This window comes from Crocodylus porosus, unplaced genomic scaffold, assembly GCF_001723895.1.
Source record: "Crocodylus porosus isolate Cpor-Errol unplaced genomic scaffold, CroPor_comp1, whole genome shotgun sequence".
Classification (NCBI taxonomy): Eukaryota; Metazoa; Chordata; order Crocodylia; family Crocodylidae; genus Crocodylus; species Crocodylus porosus.
The window spans coordinates 12012416-12028105 of record NW_017728924.1 but is presented as its reverse complement, the minus strand read 5'-3'; the positions used below and the strand labels follow the sequence as shown (position 1 = coordinate 12028105).

The window sequence follows — 15690 nt, the reverse complement described above, 5'->3', positions numbered from 1 at the left end:
AATGCCACTGGAATTGATGAGCCTGACCCCAGTCACAGGACCAACTCCTTCATCATCTGACTGGTCATTTGCATGGATCCAATAAATCATTCCACCTTTTTCCTCCATCACTCCTAGAGATCAGACTGTTCTGCATATGATATAGGGAGAGGAGATTTTGGCTGCCTCCTCGTTGTAAACCATAGATCAAGACCTATACAGGAGCAAAACATTTAAAAAGAAAAGATACTAATGGGCATTTTTATTTATCTTCCTTTTAAAATGATTCCCCCTGTAGTAGGACTTGGTATTTGTTCATTATCTCCAGGAAACAGAAATAAAACAAATCAACCTGGAAGGTGCTCAACAAATCAAGTTAAACTGGAACCACTCGGTTGCTCGCTACGGATGTCTTGAGCCATGTGATGTCAGGGTATGCTACAAATCCTGGTTACTGATGAAGTGATGTCATTACAGCTTTGAATTTCACACTTCATAGATTCATAGGCTGTTAAATATTTTTTATGGCAGTATAAGAAAGATGGTCCAGAAATTATGTGAGATGCTAGGATTTCTAAGGGTGATACCTTTTATTGGACCAACTATGTAGCTGGGATAAAGTTAGAACGTCTTCTATTTGAAATCTTGTCTCTCTCAGGTCTCTGATCACAGGACAATTCAGGAAACAGAATTCAGAAGGCAGCCTGGAATGCCCTGAGAACCCCACCAAAATAGGGCATTCCCTATAAATAAATAAATAGGAGACCATTTATTGGAAGGAGTGAATCTGCTTGCTAGTCAAATGGACACTGAGTTGGATCAGGATTCAACCACCCATGAACTCCAAGGGACTAGATGCTCAGCTAACAAATTGTGGAACTGTCACTGAAGCCCATGGAGTTTAGTTATTTTATTTGTAAGCCAGTGAAGGGTGTGGCTTGAGGTGTTTGATCAGTGGAGATGGATTGGGTTTAGGAGGGAAAGAAGCAAAGATCAGTGCTTTGAGCTCATTCTCACCAGGAAATGTTTAAATTCCTCAGGATTTATCATTGTTGGCACTGGATTTGGACCCAGCACCTACACCTTTGTTCTGGGTGGGCACAACCCTCAGACCGACCACAACACCTGCAAGTCAATAATAGGTGGCTTTATTGATACAGAGTAAGAACAAAAAAGCAACAGTACAAACAATCAAACAATTCTATATCTACCAATCCTAGGGCTGTCATCAGAGTCACAGTACATCTGGTCAGGATGCAGGCTCCACTCCAAGGCTCTCTCTCGTAGGTGTCAGCAGTCCGGAGGTGGAACGCCAAGGCCCATAGCCCTCTCCAGTGGGGTGCATGACGCGGGCTGCTGGTGTGTGTCCTCTGTTCATGGCGGCCTTGGGGACCCTTCCAGGGGACGGGGACGTGGGTAGGGGACCTCTCTCAGGGAGGAGAATGAGGAAGATGACAAGGAGGGACGGGAGGTATGGACAAGACAAGGGGAGGGACCCTTTGCTAATCTCAAGTCTCTGCTTTTGTATTCTCCTTCCTTCTTGATGACTCTTCGTCCGTGGCTATCTCTGGATGACTCTCTCTCCGTGGTCAAATGTCCACATAGCCTTCTGGGCCTTCTCCTAATTTGGTCTGTTCCCCCAAAACTGGGACTTGGGCCCCCATGCTCTCTGAGACCTTGTTGCTGGTGTCACTTATCTAGTGTTATGGAACATGCTTCCTTTGCTTCCTGGGCTATTTCCTAGACTATGTGTCCTTGTTGTTAGACAATGCACCTGCCTTGAAGGCTATGATCCCATGTCATGGCATACCCCCCTTCATTCTCAGGCTGTGTCCATCCATTGGCCTTTTGCTGGACAACCCATCTGCTTTCAGGGCCATGATTAGCCATGTGTGAATCTCCCAAGCTCTTTAGAAATCCATTAACCCCTGCTGCCCATCTTGACCCCTTATAATGCATATATCTATACCTATAAACCAACTCCTCTCAAAACAGACCTTTAAATATGGTTTCTAAGCCAACAATCATAAGGAGGAAGAAGAGGAAAGGACTAAAAACAGGGACTTTAAATAAAAGAAAAAGGAGTAGATTACTTTTCTTTTTTAGGCCCATGAGAGCAGACACTTTCCTTTGCTTTTCCCTCTTTGTTCCAGGCATAACCATAAAAGCTCTCCTTTACTACATACCCTGCTCAGGTGTCCACTGCTTCAAGGGGCAATGGTTGCTGGACTCTAGAGGAAGCCATTCTGAGGAGACATCAGCTGGGGAAGAGATTGGAACCATAATTTAAACCCAACATGCACAAGAGAAGTAAAGTGTTCATGCTATTTATGCCATTTTTTTCACAGAGTGAGGAGCTTGTACCTCTGGAACGACTTCTCAAATGACTCCAAGTTTGTGCTACTCGCCCTATCTTGAGAAGATGTCGGTTTAAAGTGTGGATTATGGAGACTTTAGAAATCCTGACTGTATGAGCTCTCTCTCTGCTGTAATAAAGGAATCCAGGATGTTGTCACTATGCACAAGTCCCTTCCCACTGAAGCTTTTTCAGTCTTACTGGGTGCTTGTTTACTGTGAACTCTTCCAGATGACCAGAATTCAAGACAGCTTCCAAGTGGAAGAATCACTTAAGTGCAGAGTAATCTGGATTCACACCAAGTTTTGCTTCAAACCCCATTAGTGTCCACATACCTAAAGCGCATTAATGAACATGTAGATGTGCCTGAATGTCTGTCAGAATTAATAATGCACATTAAATCTAGTACCTTCATTGTGAGGTACTAGAAAAAGGTGCATTAGCTTATTTTAATGCACATTAGCTGAAGAGTCCTTTTTTTGGGCAACTTTTTAACACATATTAAAATAGGCTAATGTGCATTAAAGCACATGTATAGATGCACTTACATAAATGGCTAGCCAACCCAGTTGGGGGGGTATAGCTTGCATCCCAGTTAAGTTTGGGCTGTAACCCACCTGCCTTGCAGTGCAGCAGCTGAACCTGGGGGCAGATAGTTCTCCTGAGTCTTCCCACAGTTCTTCTGGGCCATATTTTCCTGCCCTTCCATTTATTTCCTTCCTGCATACTAGTTACCTACATGTTATTAACCCCCCGCAGTTCAGCATTTAAACCTTACATTCAACTTGCTACATTTCTGCATATGACAAGAGACCTGGTGGTGGGGAGTGGTCACCCTTTCAGGGTGCTCCTTATCTGCAGTTCCAAGTATTTTTGTATTATTTAGTTGCAGGTCTGTAACTACAAAGCTACTTCAGCACATGGCTCTGGAGATTAAACTCTGCTTCCAAGGGATCTCCCCCTCTACAAAGAAAACCACTTTGCTCAGAAGTTCCACAACATCTTTTTATTCACATATATACATCTGTATAAAATGAGAGACTCATCATTATTTACAATATTTACAGCAGAATACAAGCATCCAAGGCAGAGGCACATACAGTCAGATCCTGTTCCACCAGTTAGATCAGGGGCGGGCGATTATTTTGGGCAGAGGGCCACTTACTGAGTTTTGGCAAGCCATTGAGGGCCACATGACAGGCAGCCCAGGGCATATTAATTTTCTAAATTTTTTTAGGGGCCCTGAAGGCCAGATTGAATGGCCTTGGCAGGCTACATTTTGCCTATGCCGGAGTTAGATGCATGGATTTGGGCACCCAAGTGCAATCCTATTTCATCCTGCTCAAGTCTTTGAAAAAGCAGGCAATGCAAGTGGTCAGTGTATTCCCCTCTAGCTTGCCATTTCTTGTGACACCATCTTACAGGGAAAAAAATGGCCTGTTTCAAAAGTAGGTATGCTAATATTTTCTGTGGGGCTCAAACAAACAGGGTAAAATAGGACCAGACTTAGACATCTAAAAAAAACAAAAACCAGTCCATGTACCCAATAGGTGGAACAGAATCAGACTTCCAGAGTTCAGGCAGGGCAGTGTCTGAAGATGCCCACTGGCAAGCTGAGAACATGGGGAAAGATCACTTTGTCCATGATACTTAGAACAGGAGATCACTTCCACTTTCAGCTCAGAGACAGTGATGTAGTTGTACTGTGTGCACCAGCGCAGTACTCGCATGCAAGTCTTCACCTGGTTGGTCAATGGAAAAAACCACAGTTTCATGGCAGCTGAAGGTTTAACTGAGTCATTCTAAAAATTATCATAATTTATGAGTGATATTATGAGGGAATTTCAGATTTGGTGGTTTTTGTTGTACTAATTATATCAAAACCCTGGATCTGAACTAGAAGGTATGGGTCTCTCTACTCTTAAACTATGGCAAATGTCAGTCAGTTGTTATCATTGATCTCCTATAAACACCTTCTAAGAAATACTTAACATGTAAGCAAAGAACTACCAAGTTTAAAAGAGACATGCCCATGCCACTTGATATGTGGACTGGCTGTTGGCTACTAAAATTTTATCATAATAATGCCCAGAAGAGGCCCAAAGGCTGCAGGACCAATGATGCTCTTTGAGCAGAAATCTCTTTTTAAAATTATTCCTCTTCCACCCCCTCGGAGATGGACAGACCTTTAATAAGTGGGGGAGGGGGATAAGCTGTAGGCTGGCTAAGAGTTGGTGCAACTCTGCCTTGAAAGCAGAAAGCTTGAGGGCAGAGGAAACCCAGCCCAAGCCAATATGCAACTGCTTCCCAACTCTCAGCATCACTCACTCCCAAAATGAATCAGTCTCCACTACGTATGTTGGTTGTCTGAAGAGGCAGCCATAAGCCAGAGAGGGGAAGCCCAGCTGGGATTCTGTTATGACTGCATTGCTGTTGCAGCCTGTGGTTGGGTCTTCACCAGAAGCTTGTGGTTGTTGCTAAGCAAGCAATTCCTGTCTGCAGAGTAACTGTCTTATCCTTGCTGCTTTGCATGCAAGTCATAAACTCTGCTCTTTCAAACAGAGTAGAACATGAAACATGGGTTGCAAGAATGAGGCCGAGTTCCGATTTGCCTTAATATCCTTCTTTCAGCATCCATCCAGGACATGGCATCTCACATTTCTGCAGAACAAAAGAAATGTATTGGTGAGGCCACTGAACTGAATCCTGATGGGCTAAGACCTACCCCAGAGCCAGCACACTGGAAACCCTCCTCCTCTTTTACTGCAGCTGTGCATGCTTGGTGACTGGACCCGAAGACTGGGAGCCTCAGGTCTTGGGTCTGGTTCCTAGCTCCACTTGCAGGAACTTGTTCCTTGTCAAGTCACAGCAGCATTTCAGGTAAAGTAGCTTCAGCCCCCAAGCTGGTGACTTTCATAAGGGAGCCTGAACAATCAGTGAATTCAGTTGGATCTGCTCAGCATCAGAGAAATCAGATCCTTGTTGGGCACCTACAAACTGGTTTTGAAAGGGCAGACCTTAAGTTCTGGCCCTCGGTCTCCCTAGCTGTAAAATACTAAGAGCAGTCAACTTTAGAGGGGGCTGGAAGACTTAATTAATCATGGTCTGCAGAGTTCATGAATCTGCTTGTGTCAAGAGTGCTAGGGAACGGCAACATTTTCTTGCACTCTGGCCATTGTCAACAGCAAAAGACACATTTGAAAGCTTGTTGCGGCCTTTGGAGAGCTAGAATGGCCTGTGATCAGCAGCCCTGCCAAAGGAGGGCAGGATTTCCATCCCCCACAAGAATCTGATCAAAAACTTTTCCCCGCCTAGAATATAACCCCTCACTCTCTGCTTCATTAGCGTAACAGGCAAGCCGAGTAGTGAGAACAAAGACATTTCCCAGACACCCACAGAGACGAGGGTTTGCCCAGTAGTGACCTAACCCCCCAAATCACCATCCTACCCTCTAGAAACTCTCTGCTTCAATTTGTTGATTACAAGTGATAACTTATGCAAGGGGAAATCCAGCCAAGGCTGGGTTGCCTCTAGGCTAGGGGGATTCCTGCCAGCCTTATGACACTATGAAGGATGGACCTCTCCCATTTCTTATTTTTTCTGCTTTCCTTTAACCCAGAGAAGCACTAAGTAAAACAGCTATGGTGCAAAGCACTGGAGGCAGTGCAGTAGGGTCACCCCAAACAACCTGGAATGGCAAGTCCTAGCGCCTCCTCCATCCAGTGTCCTGGTAGCACTTCAAAAGCAACTATGCCTCAAACCTCCCTGTGCAGGTCACCATCCTCACCCTGGTTCCACAGAGAGGGAAATGGATGCACAGAGAAGGCACAAGAAATCACCTAGCAGCCTTTTGCAGCTTGCTGCTTGAGCAAATAGAATCTAAAAGTAAACTACTGTAACCACAGAAGTCACTGACAGACCTCCAGTGGAGCTAAGACTGCACCTCCTCCATCCAGGTTTCACTTCAGGGTTTCAAAGGTGCTTTCAGAATTTAGACACCCTGTTCCTACTGAATAAATGAATCTGATAGTGGCTGTATAAGGCTTGGGACTTTACCCCCTTGGGCTCCTTGAACAAGTTCTCAGCCACAGCTGCTTTGCACCAAGCTAAGCCAGAATACCCCACAGCCTGGCACTGCACTCCAGCCTGCCAGGCTCTGACAAACTGTTGACATACATTTGACAACATTCAGCCAGAACTGCCACATAGCTGGGACCGTTCTGCTAGTGCAAGAGATTGCAGTGTGGGAAACCGAGAGTGAGGTGATGATCAGATACATTAATGCCTACAGATGACCCCTCAGTCTATGTTTTCACTGTGGTACTATCAACTTTGAAGGAACAACCCCAACTGACAGCAGTGGAGGATCTCATCATCTTGCGTGGAGAGGAGACAGATCAAAGCTGCATACATACCCTCCAGCACTTTGTCCAGATCTGCAATGAAGTCCTCCAGTTCTTGTGTGTCTCCGAGTTTAGCTAGCAGATGGAGATATGCATGGTCAGATACTTAGCATGCTGCTCGCACCGCAATACAGGCTATGAAAAGGATTCCCTGCCGCTGTTTCTGCTCATATCTGCTGAAGTTGCCTGCTACTTACTACTGGTTTCATATCATCCATATGCCCATCTTAGCACAATGATCTGGACCATCTAGGAAGAAGCTTATATAAATAGCTTCATTTGCAACAGAAGGGGCAAAAAAAATCTAGAGTCTAACACTGCCGATATAAAACTAGGCTAAATTTGACCAGTACATTGTTTTCTGATAGGAGGTATATGTAGTGGATATTATTTCATTGCATGGCATTATGGTCTAGGTTTTTGTGCTCCTCTAACTAGGGCTCTTAGACTTAAAAATTGGGTATATAGAGATTGTGATCTTTGCTGATTATGTTGACCCTACATGAGCCACTGCACAGCACTAACTTCACAAAGTTTTATATTTCTCATGCCAAATTGAGTGTAGGATTTGTTATGGATTTTTCTCTAAGACAGTCTTTTTGGCTGTGCCATATCCCCAAGTAAGAATCAAGAGGTCTGAGTAACAAGGGGTCTGAGTAAAAAGGGTGCTTCTCCAGGATGCTTTGGACATTGCTAGAAATCTAGGTCATGGTCCCTTCACTTCAATTCAATTCAGCATGGAGTCTGTATTAGAAAACCTGCTAAAGTTTGCGAATTCTGTTCCCATTTCTACCAGGAACACTTGCATACCAGGGCAAATATTCAAAGCAGGGAGCTGGGGAGGAAGGGCTGTCTAAACAGTCATCAGCCTTCCCCCCACCCCCCTGCATCTGCACTATTCAGCCACAAATCCCAGCCAAAAGGCATCTGAGTCTTAGGATGGTCCAACAGGACATAAAACTCATAGCTTAGGCTGAAATTCAGTAGGAACTACAAGATCAAAGACAAGGGCCCTATTCCCCTCACTTCTACTACTGTAGGTCTAGAATGACTACTTAAGCAGTAGGAGATACCTCCTCTCTGAGGTCTCTTTAAATGGGTTTCCCCATGAAGTCCCCTCAGGAGCTCTTTCCAAAGGAAATCTGTCTTGGTCTTACCTTTGGAGTCAGAAGCTTTGGCTTTGGTGTTGAGATCCTCCTCACTGGAGTTTAAACTGCTTCCAAGTGAGGTGCTGGCACCTGCCAACATAGTAAGATAAGTCAGTTTGCTAATAAATATGCTAGCAGGGGATGGGGGGCAAAACAATGAATGGAATAGGATTCTCATATCTGGCTGCTGGCTTTCATTGTTAGCCAGCAGACCTGCTACAATCTGGGGGTAAGGTACACAGCAGTCTGGAACTTCAATGGTTTCTTGGAACAGGGGACCAAAACAATTAAGAGGGAACAAGTAGGTTTAATCCCATATCCCAAGCATATTGTGCAGCAATGAAACTATCAAACCAGAGATATGACCCCTCTGGCATGGTGGATGGACCCTTGCCTATGAGCTTCTAAGCAACCAGGCAGAGTACCTGAAGGCAAAAACAGATGCTGCCTAATGCAGCCTTAGGAGGGAAGAGACCAATGAGTAGGTGGCTGGGATGATGATGCTCAAAGACTGAATGACATGAAAGATGAATAATTAAACAAACTAGATACACAGCCTCAGAGAGCTGGAGAATTGAAACAGTCTGAGGCCTACCATCCTTTTCAAGGGGTCTCTACCAAGCTGCTTATTCTCCTGCTGGAGAGGCTGAGGGCAGACCCATCTCCTTATGCACTAGTGGCATTTCCCCAAAGGTGAAAAGCACCGAGATCCAAGGCTTATTTCATTCTGAACCAAATAATCTCTGCCTAGACTCACTCTCTAGCTCATCAATGCCACTATCATACATGCTGGACGCTGTCCTTCTCTTCATGTCCTCCAAGTGCTGCTCATACTGACAGGCCTCACCGTTGTCAAAGTCTTCAATTACTTCATCAAACTCCCTCAGGAGGTCATTGAGGTCATCAGTCAGCACTGGAAAGGGAACAAAATCAGCCAAGTTCATTAACTAGAAGCAATTCATTCTGAATCTCATTCATCTCAGACACAGATTCAGGTGGAGCTGCATATGCTGAACACCACAGTGGCTCTTAGGAGCTGTAGAATAGCCAAAGCAGAAGGGAACTCAAAATGGAAAATGGTTGACAGAAGGGTCTGTTGCTTGGAGGATACTGGGTTGTTGCCTCAGATGGCAAAAGCTGCTAGTTAGAAAGCTCTTCTGCCCAAAATAGCCAGGTATTTGCGAAGGTGCTGGGGAAGAAAAGTGAAGAGAAGCCTGGCACAACTAGTCACCACCATAAAGACTGGGGAGCTGAGCACCTTCATACAGAGGGGGAGCTGTAAAGCCAGCTTGGCAATGGTGGGGAGAGCTGAGGGACCCTCTGGCAGGACAGCCACAGATACAACAGAGCCATGGAGCAACTTGTACACCCCAGCAGCCAACCACAACCTGGCTCTCCCCATCAAGGACACCTTTGGTCTCAGCCACCTTAGGCTTGTTTGGCCAGTATGTCCTACTCAAAATGACACGAGGCTGCTTGGTCTCCACTGGCTCTCCCAATCTCAGTGACATCAGGATCCCTGCCACAGAGCTGTTGAAACTGCCTCGCCAATAGCCACAGATGCTGTAGTATAGCACGGAAGTGACCCGACTCGCATCTGACCGGATTCTGGTCTCACTTACCCCATCCCACTACATCAGTAACTGCAACATAATTGCTTCAAATTTATCCCAGCACAAAAGCAGAATCAACTTGGGTCATTTCTTAGATTTTCCATAAGTTGCTTTTGATGTGGAGGACAATTGGTGGCCTCATCTCCCTTGCTTTGCCTGTGGCCCATTCTAGGGGCTCTGGTTGTTTCTGGTTCCGTGCTGTGGAAGGCATGAGGGCTGGAAGTGGTTGTTCTGGGGAATATTTGGATAAGCAGTTGCCTGGGAATGGAGGACCAGACTCAGTGGCCCCTTCCAGTCCTGTGTTCTTAACTAAGGGACATAAATTTGCAGAGGAAGCTTTGTCAGCATTTCAGGAGTCCTGTACTTAATCACTGGGAACTAAGTGAATTTCTAGGACTGAGCCGTCCAGCAATGTGCAGATTATGCAATATAAATACAACTGGCAGAGTCTTCTCTATAATTTGACTCCCTTGTTTGGGGTCTAGGAGCTGAGGTTGTCATTCTTTCCTCATGAAGAGGCTTGCCAAAGCAAATGTCTGGAACTTCACAGCAAGTGCCTGAAGAGCCATACAGTCATCCACTTCCCGAGGCGAAGCAGTGGACCCACCCCTAGTTAAGTCTGAGCAGGAGCTTAATCACAGCCTGGTGCCTATTGCTACTGGAACAGCACAGAAAAAAAAAAAACAACAACAAAAAAACCCAAAAAACTCTTCCCTCCCAAAAGCTTTAGGATTTCCACTATGCGGCCCTCCCACCCAAGCTGGGTGTGCCATCCTTTTGGCTGAAGAGGGCTGCGGGCAGCACCAGGGATAGCTGGTGCAAGGCACTTTCCATCCTCCGAGGACTGAGCTTTTGGCTGTTCTACCATCAGAAGCAGCCAGACCATCTGCAGCACGTAAGAGTAACTTCATGAACATCCCACAAGCAAGGCCAAGGATCAGCATCATCACTATTTACAACTACTGACAAGGGCCCAATGAGCCAAGTTCTTCCCTAGTGTAAATCTGTTGTCTTCAGGAAGGCATCAGGACCACTGCTGATATTTTATCATGTAGCTGGTCTTCATAAACTTGTACAATAGTTTATGAAAGAAGGAACGCCACAGAACCACAGGAAGGAGAGGGAGGTGGAGGCGCCACAGAAATGCTACAGGGGCCACCACCCCTCAGAGCTCATAGCAAGCACCACTCTACAAAGAGCCTGCAAGTGCTCTTGCTTATCCTGGTGTTGCTGTTGATTTATGCTGCTGGTCCACATTTAAGTAGCATACGAATAGGACCAGGCATGATTAGTAGATACTTTTAGTCAGGACACGTAGATACGGATAGGGCCATACCACTGCCCTCCTCAAACTCCAGAAAGGCAGAGTAGTTCAGCTGCCTGATGGCTTCAAAGCCTTACACTGGACTCCTGCTGAAGCTCACACAGCAGTAAAAGGTACCTGGCATTCAGGCTGGGTAGTCAGAGGTGGCCAGAAGTGATGCGGCCCACATCATTCCCTTGTGAATTGATGGCGATAGAAATCCACACCTTGACACTAGCCCCAATGTGCAGTTTGACTTAAGTAACCCTTTGACATTCCCCTGGTATCCAAATGGCTCACAGAATTAATAGGCCAGGTCCTCTAGTGGCACAAGTCAGCATGGCTGGTAGCCCAATGGTATTATCCTCACAGCACATGCGCATGGTAAGGCAGCAGGAATATACCCAGTTTATGTAGATGAAACCACTCTGCCACAGGCTTCCTTGGTAAAGCCTAGAGAAGAACCGAGACCCAAGTCTCAGTTCAGCACCTTTGCCACAAAGCCCTCCTACCTCCTCCTTTCTCTGCCAATTAACCTAATCATTCCTAGAAAGAAAGCATGTAATCACGGCTGTTGGTGGATTCCCATCAACTATATGCAAGGCCCTTTGCTTAGAGAGGCAAAGTTAGTTCCTACTTCAAAACAGTCTAAATATTTGCTTCATGATTTCACACCTCCTGCACCAGACGCACTGTCCCTGACACAATAGAAAGATGTTTATGGGCCCAAAGGTTGTGACAAAGCCACTTTAAGCGAGGAAAAAGCCTGCTGTGACCAAGTTCTATGCAGAATGTACCATCACGGCTTAGCTGAGACCCCCTGCGACTCTCACAAAGAATAGCAGAAGTTCAAGCAGAAGGCCACCCTGCTCCTTTATCTTTCTATCTCCTTGAGTTACTGGTTTCAATCACATCCTTCACACGGCATAAACAATAGGCACTTATATAAAATAATTTCCTCTGTGGGGAGGGAGGGGAGGATGTTCATTTGTTTTGGGTTTGTTTGTTTTTTTTTTTTTTTATATAAAGTCTGCTGTTCAGAAAGTAAAAATAATTCTTCCAAACTACATGAGAATGTCTGTGCTGAACTGAAGTGACTCCTTTGAAGCAATTGGAATTCACTAGCCAAGTTCTGATCTCAGTTATGCTGGTATCAATCATAGACTTTCCACTGGGTTCATTCTTGGATTTACAGGAATGAAATTTAGAGATGAATGTATCCCCACATTTGTAAATTCATGAGTACTTAGCGTAACATTGTCAGAGGAGAGGTGAATTTCTTGGTCACTCACAAATAACAGGCTACAGAAAGGGGAATGCTCAGCCTTATCCCACTGAATGCACATGCAAGATTCCCTCAAAAGCACAAGAGATGACAAAAGATCTGGGGGCAGTGCTCCATGTGTGCCTGCAGATAGTCACCCCAATTATTTTGTCACTTATGCACAGGGCTATCCTGCAGCCATTTCAAGAATGAAACAAACAACGCACTCATTATCTGCAGATGGCAGGAAGCATGCATGCAACCGTTTTTCAAGAGCAGGAACTGTTCTATGGGTATACAGCTTGTCAGAGGGAGGTAGCACTGTGCTTCAGTACTTGTTCTGAGCAACAGACCTTGGTTGTCTGTCAGGTCCTGGTAAGATAACTGTTTTTGAGGCTGTGACCACAATTTAAGGGATGACACAGCCTTAGAATGTCTCTTTTGGTGTCCCCAAGACAGCCCAGATGTTCATTTTCCCTCATCATGATATATCAAGGGCTACTCTTTGATTGCAGGTGGAAAGCGGCCAGGATGGTAAGCTGCATGGTACAGCAGTGACCCCAGAGTGTTCCTTTCCCTCCAGTCTTGGGGAAAAGACTATGCTAAACACTGGAAGCAGACAATTCATCTGCCCCCATAAGAAGAACTAGGTTCTCAACCTTTTTGGACTCAAGGCAACACTCCATAACCTTTTTTTAATCAAGTGGCATCTACTTTCAAAACTGGATTTATATTGTACTGCTTACCTCCTTGCAGAGGGGATGGGGAAAGTCAGCCAGACAGGGACAAGCCCAAGTATGAGTCTACCAGCATATCTCCTCACATCTAGCAACACCCTTCAAGGGATTTCCAGGCACCCCAGGGTGCAGCAGAACCCTGCCTGAGAATCACTGAGCTAGAGGCTGTACGGGAGTGCCGAGTCCTCTCAACACTTGGAGATCTGGGAATTGAGCTGCCCTGGCACAGACTCCCATCATAGATGAAAAGTGAAAAAAAGGAAGGGGTATTATTCTGCAGATGGCTGGCTTTAATACTGCACACTAAGTCATATGTGTTCACAGGAGCTAGACATCTACTAGCGAATAATCACCCTTAACATTAATGGAAAAAACTAAGATGCAAATAAACACAAACCACACCCATGCCTGGAGCCCTTACACATCCAGAATTCCCAGGAAGAAACCCAGGCACAAAATTGCCTCTTTTAATATCTGTTATTTGAAGTAAATTGTCATTTGGGGACCTTCAGGACACACTATACAGTATATATATCTGGAGGGGTTGCACATTGTTTTCATTGAAAAATATAGCCAATATTTTGCCACTGGAGGGGTAGAGATTTTGTAATTTAATTTAATTTTTTTAACCAGACAGTTGTTTCTCTCCCTCGCTCACAAACATGCACCAAGTACAGAGGCTGCCACTCGGACAAATCCAAGTGTTACTACAGCCTCAGGACTGACACGGGCTTCTTGTGGAGTAACCCGTTTAAGAAGCCGGTTTCTAACAACATGCCAGAAAAAAACACCACAATACAGAATACAATACAAAACAGCCAGGAGGTGTTTGTTCGTCTTTAAACGAGGTACCCAGAGAAGATCCAGCAGCGCTTGCACGTGCTTGCAAGGTCAGCTACAGGAATAAAGAGAACCGCGCTTCCACCCCAGGGATCTCTGTAATCACTGGCAGCGAGTGGATGCAGCTACCAGAAGCGGCGGCGGCGGCGGCGGCGGCACTAACCTGAGTTGTCCGTGACCGTGGCCATGCTCAGCGGGCTCGGGTGGGGGACAGCTCTGCTCGGACACGCCAACACCGACGGAGCGCGGAGAGGACTTGCCGCGCCGCAAGTTTTGTGCCTTCGGTCACGCCTCTTCTTTACTCTTAGCCAATCAGCGGGACGCTGGGGGTGCCCAGTAAATTACAAGGTTACGTCACGCAGCAGGGGTTTGTGAATGGGACAGCGCGGACGTGTCGCGCGGGGGGGTGCGCGCCCCCTCCGCGGTCCGGCGGCCGCCTGCGGGGCGGGGCGGGGCGCGGAGTCCCGTGGGAGTCGCAGAGGGTCGAGTGGTGACGGGGCGCGGCTGCCGGCGCAGAGGAGAGCAGGGACAGGGGTTCCGGGGAGGAGGTGTGTTACTTCAGCGGCTCAGACTTGCATGGGAAGAGGGAAGAAAGCCAGGCACGGTTATTGGCAAGGTTTAAGAGACTACCCCCCCCCCACACACACACACATACACGCACGCACTGTGTATGCCCAGGAAAGAGCTAAATCGAGGGGTGTGTAGAGACTGAAGAAAAACTTGTTAGTGCTGTGTGGTGTCTGAAAATAGCAGCCTTGTACCTCTTGAGGAACCAATAACCTGGGAAACCAATAGTTTTCCAGCGCCGGGGGGACTGAGTAGCATTTAGATGGGGTGTTGGTGGGTGACAAAGGAAGCATGAGCGGTGACTGGCGGGGGGTGCACGTGTGTGTGAATGTGATGGGAGCAAGCTCCGCGGTCACCAGTCACGCTGGTCTCGCCCCCTCCTTCCACCCCAGCAACGCACCAAACAGTCAGAAACAAACCAGGGCAAGCCAAGCAGTCACCCAGCCACCCAGCAGTCACTCCCTCCGCTTCCCTCCGACTCCCCCTCAAATTGCAGTTCTTATTTCCACCAGTAAATGTTGTTTAGAAACATCAGTTCTCTATGCCTCCCTCCCTAGTGTGTCTTTTGCCAGTAATTAAGACACAGATCAGAGTGTTTAGTATAATTTTTTAATCCAGGTAGATGAGCTGTAGTCACCCTGGTACAATGTAATGTATTAATCCTAGTTAAATAGACCTAAACATTCAGGACAAAGGGGGGGCAGAGAGGATTTTCAAGGGTTGAAGGTAGAGTTTAGTAGTTCCATGAGCTGAACAGCTGCAGAGAGGACAGTTTAGGTGTCCCAAAGCAGCAAGGTCTGTGTTTTCCCACGTCCCTGGTTTACACACACCTATCATATCATCAGGGATGTTTAGGCAGCCTATCCTTGCACAGTTAAAAGCTCACAAGAATGTCCCTTTTCTTCAGTTTAGGGCAGATATAATTCTGTTTATTTCAGTGGAGTTATTCCAACCGTGTCAGAAGTTCTGGCAGTTTGTTTTCACCTCTCCTGTCAGGTATATTGCTCAGCTGCTGGAATCAAGAGGTTGCATGAGAACCTCATTTAAAAAGAACAAGTATGCTCTAGGACTCTTGTTTGCAAAAAAAAGTTTGAAAATCTAAAATAAGCAGAACACACTCTGAAGCTCAGAGCCAGGAGGCAAATTGAAAGAAGCAGAGTTACTGTTATTTTTAAATCTTGTGATTTTTCAGCTGATCTCATAATTTCTGTGACATATGGACAGGGGGAGAACTGACTTTTGAATGGTTGGACAGCTCCAGACTGCATTAATATAAATTTAGTATAACTTAGGGCAGAATTAAGGGATACCAAGAGCTGCAACATGCAAGGTCCAGATAACAGTGATAAATAATATGGCTCTTTCAAATGCATTTTCTGTATCTGTTTTGCTAGTCTCTCTTTTCTTGTAGCATAAGCAAAGCATATGCAGTGCAAGTAAGTGCCTAGAGCTGTTAGCTTTTCCAGTTTCAAGCTCTGAA

At 46.0% G+C, this 15690-nt stretch overlaps 1 protein-coding gene across 1 annotated transcript; it reads right to left on the bottom strand.

The window, feature by feature from the left end:
- Positions 1-3319: 3319 nt before the first annotated feature.
- Positions 3320-13901, bottom strand: LOC109313670 (regulator of cell cycle RGCC-like). Its single transcript, XM_019540341.1, has 5 exons — positions 13807-13901; positions 8644-8799; positions 7896-7976; positions 6751-6813; positions 3320-4996 (listed from the first exon to the last, which is right to left on the bottom strand). Exons 1-5 carry the CDS (start codon positions 13829-13831, stop codon positions 4989-4991), a joined length of 333 nt encoding a protein of 110 aa, XP_019395886.1. The 5' UTR covers positions 13832-13901; the 3' UTR covers positions 3320-4988.
- Positions 13902-15690: the final 1789 nt, after the last annotated feature.